Source organism: Leptinotarsa decemlineata, unplaced genomic scaffold (genome assembly GCF_025532065.1).
Source record: "Leptinotarsa decemlineata unplaced genomic scaffold, Ldec_3_MD MMD2_tig00026330_RagTag_RagTag, whole genome shotgun sequence".
NCBI lineage: Eukaryota > Metazoa > Arthropoda > Insecta > Coleoptera > Chrysomelidae > Leptinotarsa > Leptinotarsa decemlineata.
Window position 1 is genome coordinate 7,032,291 of NW_027412690.1, and position 12,066 is coordinate 7,044,356.

The 12,066-nt window shown below is 32.5% G+C and overlaps 1 protein-coding gene across 2 annotated transcripts in view; it reads right to left on the minus strand.

Annotated features, from left to right (window-relative positions):
- Positions 1 to 1,352: 1,352 nt before the first annotated feature.
- Positions 1,353 to 12,066, minus strand: part of LOC111507902 (disintegrin and metalloproteinase domain-containing protein 10) — a 415,889-nt gene continuing 405,175 nt past the window's right edge. Inside the window, exons 14-15 of one of the 2 annotated variants that reach the window (XM_074182880.1) lie at positions 11,397 to 11,838; positions 1,353 to 5,834 (exon numbers count right to left, since the gene is read on the minus strand). In XM_074182880.1, the coding sequence (XP_074038981.1) occupies positions 5,317 to 5,834; positions 11,397 to 11,838 (960 nt within the window). In that variant the 3' untranslated portion in view covers positions 1,353 to 5,316. Of the gene's footprint in view, positions 5,835 to 11,378; positions 11,839 to 12,066 lie in introns of both variants that reach the window. The other variant, XM_074182879.1, reaches the window with a different exon arrangement.

The following is a 12,066-nucleotide window of genomic DNA, read 5'->3' on the forward strand; positions in this document are numbered from 1 at the left end:
TTCAAGAATATATAAAATATCTTCCTTCCATATCTGTTGGAGCACAGTTTTTTAAAGAAATTTCAGCAGATGTTCAATCATTCTATTCTATATTTTCTCCTCTTACTGTTGGTTGATTTCTGAACTATTATAAAGCAAATTGCAGCAAAACTGTTAATTTTGGATTGAGACTAGGTCTCACTAAAGGTAGCCAGCTTTATCTTTCAAGCTCCGCAGAGGTGAGTCCATTATTACAGTGAATTTCTGATGGATTACCCTTCTACAAATTTTCATAGTGATAAAATATTCGGAATGGGGAGAAGCCCACCATTGTTGACACTTTTGACTCTACTCGTTGTACATCTTGTTTAGGCTTTTTAGTTTGTATGAGGTGGGAAATGAAGATTTCCAATAAATTTGGCACTTCCCTCATATCCCCTGGAGTATAAGGCAATACCGATGTCTCGTCAATTAATAAAATGTTGCCCGGAACTTCTATACCTAGCAGGCAACTATGGTAGATTGGGGTATAAAAGCTACCTGGCCTTAACCCTCAAGATTCAAACTTCGACCTGTTCGAACTGAGGAAAGCAAAAGTCAGGCCCTTTAATAAGCCGAGGTCTTCAATATTTTTGCAATGGCTTATTCTTGTGTTGCCAAGTGCTGTGTTTTCATTATTATTATTATTATTATTATTATATTGGATCACTACAGTGTTTCGACTAGTAGCCTCCCATTACCACAACAAATGTGAGGCACTGAATGATAAAAAGCAGATTATGTGTAAAACAAATATGTAACAAAGTACCTTGTACAAACTAGTGAAAGGAAAAAGATTTTTGAAACGAGTGTCATGAATAGGGGGAAAATACAATTATATGCAAAAAAAATGGCAAACATGTAACAAATGACCTTGGAATGAGTCATGAAGAAAAGGAAAAAATTGAAATATGTGCAAAACAACTGACAAACATCTATTAAAGAACCTTGTACAAACTAGTGAAGTGCAACATCTATGAAATCGCAGTAGTTTCTAGATACAAAAAAAAATGGATAAGATCACAAGTTAGATGGTTCTCAGGTAGCAGAGGTTGAGGGATGAGTTGCATGTGGAAATAACACTTATTTCTCCCGGAAAGCCAAGCCAACATCTTTTTTGGTGGAATTGAAACAGATCTACAAGTGATTTTCCTTAGGTCGGATGTTGTTGGTCAAACGATTTTAGCTCTCTAAGGTTTCCACATGAGCCAACAAATTATGTCCTTTTCAGTCTGGTTAATTCACATTTTCACTTGTACTCTAATAGTCATAGATACACCATCTGTTGTCACTATATTGACATAATTGGAATCAGGAGCAATGAAAGTTGGTGATACGGTGAGTAGAAATTTATTCTTTTTCAGTTTTGAAGTAGGAAATACATCGTTTACAAATTCAACTGGAAACAATCATATATTACATGTAAGGAATCTTCAGAGGATATAAGAAAACATCTCAGCATACCTCTCTCAAAATGTATCAATTATTTTAGATCCAGATATCGATTGGCATATCATTGACATGGGATTTAACCAATATTGAACATACAATATACTTGTATATTGATCAACTCCAAACCTCTCCAATAGTTTGGAGTTGATCAACGCAAACTTCAAAATATATTTTCAAAATTGAAAATGATACATATATGAGAAAAATTGAAAAGTATTTGTAATAAAATAAAAAATTTGAAATGAATTAATTTCATAATTTAATAAATGTTTTTGAGAATTGTAGGATCAATATTTAGTCATGAACTTTTGAAAGTTGTATAAGTCGATGATTCAACAAACCCACCAGATTACACGCAACCAAAATATTAAGAATACATCTGGAAAGTGTTGCTTTCTCTTTTAGCTTGATTGTAATCTCACTCAGAGATTTTTTTTTTCACAGTATATGTTTTACTCTCTGATTTTTGTTTTGGATGTAACAAAAAACTTAAAGTTTGATTATGTGAATACGGATAAATAACTAATAATTGTGTGATTTAAATTACCACTTCCTCTGAATTTGACAAAAATCTCTAGAATTACCATTTTAACTCACAGTAGTTTTTTAGTTAGTTCAACGCAATTTGCACATTCTGCTCACTGTTCAATTACATGACTGTAACGAACATTGGAACATAAATCATGACTCCCATTTTTGTGTCCAAGATGAGAAGGAAAAAGTAAAACTGAAGAGTTATAGAATCACGAAAATTTGGAAAAGTCGCCTGTTTTAGAGCTTACTCGAATGACGTTTCAAAATTAACTAACTAAACAATTATGTTGATACATAAATGAAGTTACCGCCAAGAAGGTAAAACGTGGGATTGAAAATGTACCAACGCTGTCTTGTACAGTTTGAAGAGTAGCATTGAAAAGTAGTTTTGGTTCTCTCTGCAATCCTCACGCCCTGAGATAACTGTGACGAAGCTGTTTTTCAGGTTTGTCGGCAGTGGTATGCCGGCATAAAAAGCTGCAGACTACAACCAACAAACCTGTAAAATAGATTCCACACTTCCGGAACTATTTGGAATTTCTTGTTTTTTTAAGATGTCATTTTAATACGCCCTAAAACGGGCAACTTTTTCCTAATTCAACTTAGACACAGAGTATATCACATCCAGAGGAAGTAGCTCTTGACTGAGCTGAGGTTTTTCAAATTAACATCGCCGGATATTCTAAATTAATAACTTTTATACAAAATAATATTCAAAAATAGTTAATTACAATCAGAAATGATTGTTTAACCCACAACCATCCCAAGTTGGACCAATCAAATCGAAATTCATAGCGGGAAAGGTTTCAAAGAGCATTTTACATCTTTTGTAGTAATTGGGGAAGGCCCCGGTAAGAGTTACAAAAAAAAATTATACAGATATAAAAAAATTGTTTTATTTTCAACTTGTGAACAATTTGAACTACTTGAATATAGATTGATTTATTCTGGGGAAATTTCGAAAAACTGTCATTACATGAATGTGAGTTCAGGGCCGGATTTAGGCTAGTCAGAGCTGATTACTTATTTGTCCTAACAGGAATGTTTGACAAATATTTGAATGATCAAAATATCTTGAAAGTTCAATGGTGGCATCTTTTTTGAATGTTTGTCTAGAGAACTGACATTATTTCAGTTCAATGTAATGTGAATGAAATATTCTGAAACTGGTTTCCAATATCTTCTTTTCAGTGATAGAAAATTTGAATATCTAAGAATTTAAAAAATGGTGGAAAATTTAGAAAATGAACTCATAAATTAGATTGTTCTAAATGAGAAAAGTAAGAAGGAAATCATTTTAAAACAGGAAAAATCAGTTGAAATAAGAAAAGACGTTCATTTCATCCAGAAATATTTTGAAAATAGTATACCCCATTTCAATATAATATACGAATAGATAGTAAACTGATGATATAGTTGTAACGTATTTTTCAATTGAGAAATGTTTTTTTTAATATTTAACGTTGTTTGTTTTTTTCTGAACTGGTTCAACAAAGTTATTGGCAAGATACTCGCTAATACAAATCTTCACAAGTTTTAGGATCAATGGTATGAATTTTTATTATTGTGATATTTTCAGTTCACCAACTTTATTGACATTGAATGTTTTTGAGCTAAACAAATGTGAACATTCCAGCAAACATCGACTTTATCCCATAATTTCTTCAATTATATAGGATGAGGATTTTGTGTAAAGCACATGTATTTTTTTAAGTTGGCTACTTTGCATGTTTACCAGAAGTATTAGCTGTCATATGTATTTTTTTTTGTCATTTCAAGTATTTAATATTGTTGAACTTTGTCTTTTACAAAGTAATTTTAAACTTATCATTTCAAAATTTTTCTTTAAAAAATCATTTAAATACTTAAAAAAAAGGAATGAAATAATGCATTCAACATTTAAAGGAATTCGTTTCTATTTCACAATTTGGCAAAATCGGTTATAGCTAATAAAGGACAATGAATCTGTTACCTGTATGAGACAAACAAAGATGACATATTTCAGAGGCGTGCTGTTCTGTTTACTTATGTTCCGAGTTCCAAGACATTTCGTGACATATGACATTTTGTGCATCTAACCTATATTCCTCTATATAAATAACAAAACAACTGTTGTTTATATGGCTTGTGGAGGTGGTATTGAACTATAATTTATATTTTGCCTCAATTGCTGATTTATAAAGATAATTTTCCTTTTTGAAAGTAGAATATCTAGGTACGTAATAATTATTTCAACTTGATATAGTCGCTGTTGCCAATAAGCGAATTAGAAACAAATCCCTTTAAAAAATAAAACCCAACATTTGAAACATCAATTTGAATACTTTTCAAAGTGAATTTGAAAAACTCATGAATTAAACTCAACTTTATTTTGTTCGAACTTGTATTTGCTGTAATAACCCAAATTGAGGAAAATTCCCCATTGAAAGATGATCCAACCGCAACTTCAATATTCTAAAACAAAAACAGTATTCAGAATTCCATCTTTTAATATTCCAAGTTCATAGACATCAAAATTGATATGATCACAGGATATAGAAATATAAAACAATCTCCAAATACGCAAACTTTGCACAAATTGCATGCTGAGCATTTTACCTTAGTACTACAGTGACTGAATCAAAGTCGCAATGTCACTATATAAATCTTCATAAATATTGAGGCAGGTCAAGATCATGAAAGATTCAGAAATTCATTCAGTATCTAACTGATCTTCAAAGAAGGTTCTAGCAATGTAAGTTTTTCGTGATTTATTGTATTCTTAATTAACATTTAGTGTCAGTTTATTCCTGAAAATATTTTCCCTGTTTCGTTACAATAAATATTTAATTGAGTTTTTAAATGAGTTCTTTCATTATTTGGATGAATAATGAATGGAGGAAACAGCAAATAAAATCCTCTCCTCAATAAGCCAAGCGAGTACTGAGTTGCAACTATATTCTGTTTGAAAAATCTGCGTTAACCAGCTGGTTATTAACGAGGTCTAGCATTTCAACGTGCGATTCCTACTGAAACACGACGTGATGACATCAAGTTGAAGTACTGTTGTGAACAATTATCATAATTACTGACGCTAGCGATAAATACACGAAGCAGCCAACTCAGAAAAAATACAAGGTCTCCAAACAAAATTTTTATTCGATATTATCGATCGATCATTCTCAGAACACTCGACTGATTGGTCGGAAAAATCTAAACCTACATTAAAACCATAAAAAAATATAAATTATGAAGCGATTCAGTTAGTGCGGAATATTTTTTCCACAGCCTTAAAAAAGTTATCTCAACTCCGAGCGGAACGTCCTCGATACGTCAGTCGTCCGAAAACAAAAATTCACTTTCGGATAACAGTACTTCTAGATCGGATTGGACGGTATGGATATTGGAATCGATGTCTGGATTCACATCGATCCGAGGTGAGTCCGCACTAGCGATGGGCTTGTCCCCCGACAGTTTAACTTGCTGAACTAGCACCCCTGTTCTTGGCACCTTTTCCAGTTTTCTAGATACGTCCGGAGCCCGTTCGATTACCACGCTCGTCTTTTCCGGTTTGCGCAACTTAACACTAAACTTGAAAGGAGGTTTGTACACGACTTGCAGGCGAACTTTTTCTTTTTCGCTTGGGATGTTGCCCACACTGTGCGATTTGCTCTTGTCGGTTCGCGGCCTGATAGTGGGACGCTTGTGGGGACTCCTACGAGTCTTGTCTGTCAAGCCGACGGGAGTGGATTTGGATTTCGGCAAGGCGTACTGAGATTTCAACAGCCAGTTCTGGACCTTGCCGACAGAATCGGATTCTGGTGTGATAGGATTGTGGACTATCTCAGCACCTGAAAAATATATAATGATGATTTATTTTCCCAAGGAACATAGTTATAATAATAATAATAATAGCCTTTATTACCCAACAGTTAAAAACCATTTACAAGGTTAACAACTAAGTATGTTAAAAAAAGTAATATAGATCCTTATAATTACAAAGTTATGATTTGAGTAAATTAATAACAAAATTATAATATAATAAAATGAAAAAAAAACACTATACCAGGAAATTAAAAATTCTCCATGAAATACTGAGATGCAATGTCAACAAATATTCTAGGGAATCAAAATTGATATCACACAAATTTGAAATTAAATTGAAATTATTGCAAATTGGTTCTGGCTAGTCGGCTGTAAAAAGTTTTTGTACTTCTAGTTCTAAAGTGAGGCACACAGAAATTTATAAAAGATAACACCTCCATAGCATCCACATTGTTCTGCAGTAATTTAAACAGAAAAATTATTCCAGCAAGTTTTCTGCGTAATTCAAGACTTTCAATATTGAATATTCTGGTAAGAGATTGATATGGAATACCTCTATCAGGATAGATACCATGAGATTTGAATTAATAAACTTTAGGAAACGACGTTGAACTTCTTCAATTAATGTATTATAGCAATTGTAGAATGGAGACCATAGAACAGAGCCATATTCTAATTTTGACCTCACGTAGGCTACATAGTAGTAGTATTAGTAGTAGTTTATTTGACCAGATTATGTAGTTTATACATTTATGGCAAGTCACAGCAAATTCACAGTCATATTAGTTAAATTAAAATTGAAAAAATATATAATTAAAAGAACAATTTACGTCTAGTAACAGATTGTCAATATATAGTATAAGATTTAAATTTTAGACATGTGCAATAACAAAATTATAATATAATAAAATAAAAAAAAACACTATACCAGGAAATTAAAAATTCTCCATGAAATACTGAGATGCAATGTCAACAAATATTCTAGGGAATCAAAATTGATATCACACAAATTGGAAATTAAATTGAAATTATTGCAAATTGGTTCTGGTTAGTCGGCTGTAAAAAGTTTTTGTACTTCTAGTTCTAAAGTGAGGCACACAGAAATTTATGAAAGATAACACCTCCATAGCATCCACATTGTTCTGCAGTGATTTAAACAGAAAAATTATTCCAGCAAGTTTTCTACGTAATTCAAGACTTTCAATATTGAATATTCTGGTAAGAGATTGATATGGAATACCTCTATCAGGATAGATACCATGAGATTTGAATTAATAAACTTTAGGAAACGACGTTGAACTTTTTCAATTAATGTATTATAGCAATTGTAGAATGGAGACCATAGAACAGAGCCATATTCTAATTTTGACCTCACGTAGGCTACATAGTAGTAGTATTAGTAGTAGTTTATTTGACCAGATTATGTAGTTTATACATTTATGGCAAGTCACAGCAAATTCACAGTCATATTAGTTAAATTAAAATTGAAAAAATATATAATTAAAAGAACAATTTACGTCTAGTAACAGATTGTCAATATATAGAATAAGATTTAAATTTTAGACATGTGCAATAACAAAATTATAATATAATAAAATAAAAAAAAACACTATACCAGGAAATTAAAAATTCTCCATGAAATACTGACATGCAATGTCAACAAATATTCTAGGGAATCAAAATTGATATCACACAAATTTGAAATTAAATTGAAATTATTGCAAATTGGTTCTGGCTAGTCGGCTGTAAAAAGTTTTTGTACTTCTAGTTCTAAAGTGAGGCACACAGAAATTTATAAAAGATAACACCTCCATATCATCCACATTGTTCTGAAGTAATTTATACAGAAAAAATATTCCAGCAAGTTTTCTGTGTAATTCAAGACTTTCAATATTGAATATTATGGTGAGAGATTCATATGGAATATCTCTATCAGGATAAATACCATGAGATTTGAAGTAAATAAACCTTAGGAAACGACGTTGAACTTTTTCAATTAATGTATTATAGCAATTGTAGAATGGAGACCATAGAACAGAGCCATATTCTAGTTTCGACCTCACGTAGGCTACATAGTAGTAGTAGTAGTAGTAGTTTATTTGACCAGATTATGTAGTTTATACATTTATAGCAAGTCACAGCAAATTCACAGTCATATTAGTTGAATTGAAATTGAAAATATATATATATATATATATATATATATATATATATATATATATATATATATATATATATATATATATATATATATATATATATATATATATAATTAAAAGAACAATTTACGTCCAGTAACATATTGTCAATATATAGTATAAGATTTAAAATTTAGACATGTGCAATATATATTGAAATACAATAAAATACAATAAAAGATCATGATTAACCGTACTTATGATAGCTCATAAGGCTAGTAGGTAGTTTTTTAGGACTAATTTAAATTTTTTGAATTCCAATATTTTGATAGAGTGATATAGATTCAGATTTAGGGAGTTTCTGCGGCTTGAAGATAACCTGTGATGACGAGTATTTAGTAAGTCAGCTGATCTGGTATTGTGATTATGGATGTCGGAGCTTTTTAGTAAAGTATCTTTATTGCGATGTATTTCAAGCAGAACAGTATAAATATATAAAGTAGGCAGGGCAGAGGCATAATACCCAAACGAATAAAAAATTGATGGCAGTGGTCTCTGTATCCCAGGTTAGCCAAGATGCGTATGGCTTTTTTCTGGCATCTGAAAGCAGCAATTGCGTTACTAGAGTTTCCCCAAAGGAGAATACCGTACAAAAGTACAGAATGAAAGAGGGAAAAGTAAGATATTCTCATAATATAAGGGTTCGTTACATGTTTTAACCTTCTGTGAACGAAGAGAGCACAAGATAATTTGCGAACAGCAAGGTCAAGATGATTTCTCCAGCTTAATTTGTCATCAATCGTAATGCCTAGAAACGATACATTTGCCCCCTCGCGATAATTTGAATTTGTGGAGACAATCAAATTTTGGGTTTTTCTTTCATTCAATTTGAGTTTATTCTTCGTGAACCAAAGCTTAGCTGAGTTTTGTACTGTGATGACGGAGTCTTTCAAGTTAGTGTAAGACTTGCTTGAGCAAATAATTGTTGTGTCGTCAGTGAATAAAAAACATTTAGTAGGTGCCATGGCGTGGCATAAGTCATTTATATACACAATAAATAAGAAAGGTCCCAAGATTGAACCTTGAGGGACGCCATGCTCGATTTTTTTGAAATCAGATTTTACATTGTTTAGCTCAACACACTGAAATATGTTTGTAAGATATGAACGAAGGAGTTCCAGAGTAGTGCCCCTTATGCCATAATAACTTAGTTTTTCAATAAGTAGGGAATGTGAAACGCAATCGAAAGAGTAAAAGTAAAGAATAAATAGAGCAGATATGTTTGAAATAGATCTACAAATTGCGAACTATGAAGCCATAAACTCTCAATGCTTCACTTACTTCTGATCTAATGTGGTTGGAAAAAGACAAATTTTGATCAAAACATACACCAAGATCTTTTATTGAGTTACTTCGTCACAGTGAAATGGTATATACTCGATAATTGTACTCGATGACCGACACTTTTCTACTATAAGACGCTACTCAATATTTGGACGCATTGAGATATAGTTTGTTAACTTCACACCAAGTCTGTGTATTTTCTGTCGTTGCAATGTATTACAGTCTTCGATAGTTTCGACAGGTAAATATATTTTCAAATCATCTGCAAAAAATTACTTATTACATTTGACATTATTATTGAGGTCATTAATAAATAAAAAGAACAGAAGTTGTTTATAGTAGGAAAAAAAACAATGATTCAAACGTGTAATACAGGGTTTTCTTGAATAATATCATTAATTTCAGGTGGTAAGTATTTGTCATATTTTAGTAAAAAAAAGTTTTATCCTAATCTGTTTTGTTTCCAAATAACAAATTCTCACAGTTTCACTAAAAATATTGTTCTTTCATTGATAACTCACAATCATCTTATGAGATTTTGATTCAACTACATGTATTTATAATGAGTAACAAGAGGCTTCTTTTTATGAAGATAGATTTTGAATTTTAATTCCAGTAGCGTCCCAGAGAATTATTTGATTGATATTTACGGGAAAAAAATCATTGTACGCCACTGTTTTCTCTTAGTTTGATATTATTTGATATACTTAAAGTTTATCGAATCACAGTCAGTGGCGTAGAAATGGGGATTACGCATTATTCAAGTTCAGAAATGTGATATTTGTCGCAATTTGAACACTTTTTGAAATGAAAATCTGTTTGGATAGTAAAAGGAAGACATATTGAAACTACTAGTTAATTTGTATTTTATTCGGAGAGCAGCACATGTAATAATTGAGAATAATTAAATTAGATGCTCAAAATGAGAACCTTGACATGTAATACAAGCATTGAGTCTTCATCTCTTCGAATGACACACATGTTCAAAAATTCCTAGGGTGTTACGTATGACATTAGAATTATACTTAATTCCATAGTTCATTCAATGGATTCAAGTCTGGAGATCAAGGTGGCCACGTTGAGGTACCCAATGACATATCCATTGGTGAGCGAAAGTATCAGTAAGATATTCATGAGCAGTAACACTGAAATGGGCAGGTGCACCGTCGTGCATAAACCACATATTTCGTCTTACTAGCAACAATTCTGGTAATGTGTCTTCTAGAAATAATCTATAGAAAATGTGGTCCTATGAGATGATCACCAAAAATCCTCGCTCAGACGTTCACCGAAAATTTCTGCTGAAATCCACTTTCTACAGTAGCATGTGGATTTTCATAGGCCCAAGAATGATTGTTATGAAAGTTTAGGATGAAAAACTTGTCTCATCTGTGAATAAAACTTCACAAGTGTAATTGGGATTTTGTTCAAGATGGTAACAGTGCCTGCACATGTTGTTTGTGGTATGGGAACAATACATTCGTATGCAAAACCTTCCAAACACTTTGATGGCTGACATTGATCTGTGAACAATTGGGAATCCTTCGTAGTTCAACCGTAAATGAAACCAAACAATTGAAAATCCTTCATAGTTCAACCGTAAATGAAACCTAGTCAAGAATTTTTTGTAGAACCTTATATATTTTTTCACACCATCTTATAGAATATGAAATTATCTTTTCAACGGTGGAACACAAGTGGCCGTACCTAATCAGAATGGCGGCGTACAAGTCATTTATTTCAATTTCAATATGCGACAGGATTTACCAGGGTTACTATAAAGGGGGAGGTTGTCATTTTTTATTTTGGATAGTTCACTAGTTTCTCATAAATCAAATTCACTCGGGAGTCCTACAGGGAAGCTATCGTGGACCATTGTTATTCAACATTTCAAGTAATTATATTGCTTATTATATAAAGTATGCAGAATTTCTATTCGTTGCAGGCAATTTCAAAATTTATAAGAATTATAATGCTACCAGTTTCAAAACCAATGTTGTTCATGAAAATACAGTGAGACTCGTTTCAAATAGTTCTGATAGTAAAAGTACCCTGTTAATATCCAAACAATCTTTACTAAATATTTACCGACGAGTTCCTCTTTACCTCCTTCTATATCGGCTTGGACGCTGCTGTAGTCTATAATTTCTTTCTTCTTCTTCTTCTTTTTGGCAACGTTGGCTTGTGTGAGCTTCTTAATTTTATTGTTTGGCACTTCGAACACATTGGTATCGAGAGGTTTCGTCCTAGCCTCTTCGGCTCCAACAGCTGCCGAAACTCTCTTCTTCTTCTTCGGAGATACTTTCGGCTTGCTCGGACTGTTCAGGTTGTTGTTGATCGATTCCACCTTGGTCTTTCGTTTCCGTTTCACTTTTCCGTCTCTTACTTTGCGCTTCAGTGGTAACTTGGAGCGAACGCCCGGGTGGACTGTGACACCTCCCTCTCCTTCTGGGGGTAAGCGAACCGCTTCAGTCGAAGATTTGTGCATTATGGTGACCGATTTGATTTTGAAGTTTGGTCGCTTACCGAGATACTTCGTGCTGAGGATCTGTGGAAGTTATGAATTATTAAGTGTTTATTTATATTAATTGAAAAACTAGAGAGAAGTAACTCGTCTTGTCTGGCAAATATATAGTTATATGCGAGAAGAAGAAATGTACAGCATTGAGTGTTGCATATTTTCACAATTCTAAAGAATACCTTTTTATTGTTCTAAAAGAGCGATAAAAGCGAATAATAAATATTTTGAACTAGTTGAGGTATAATAATAGAAGAT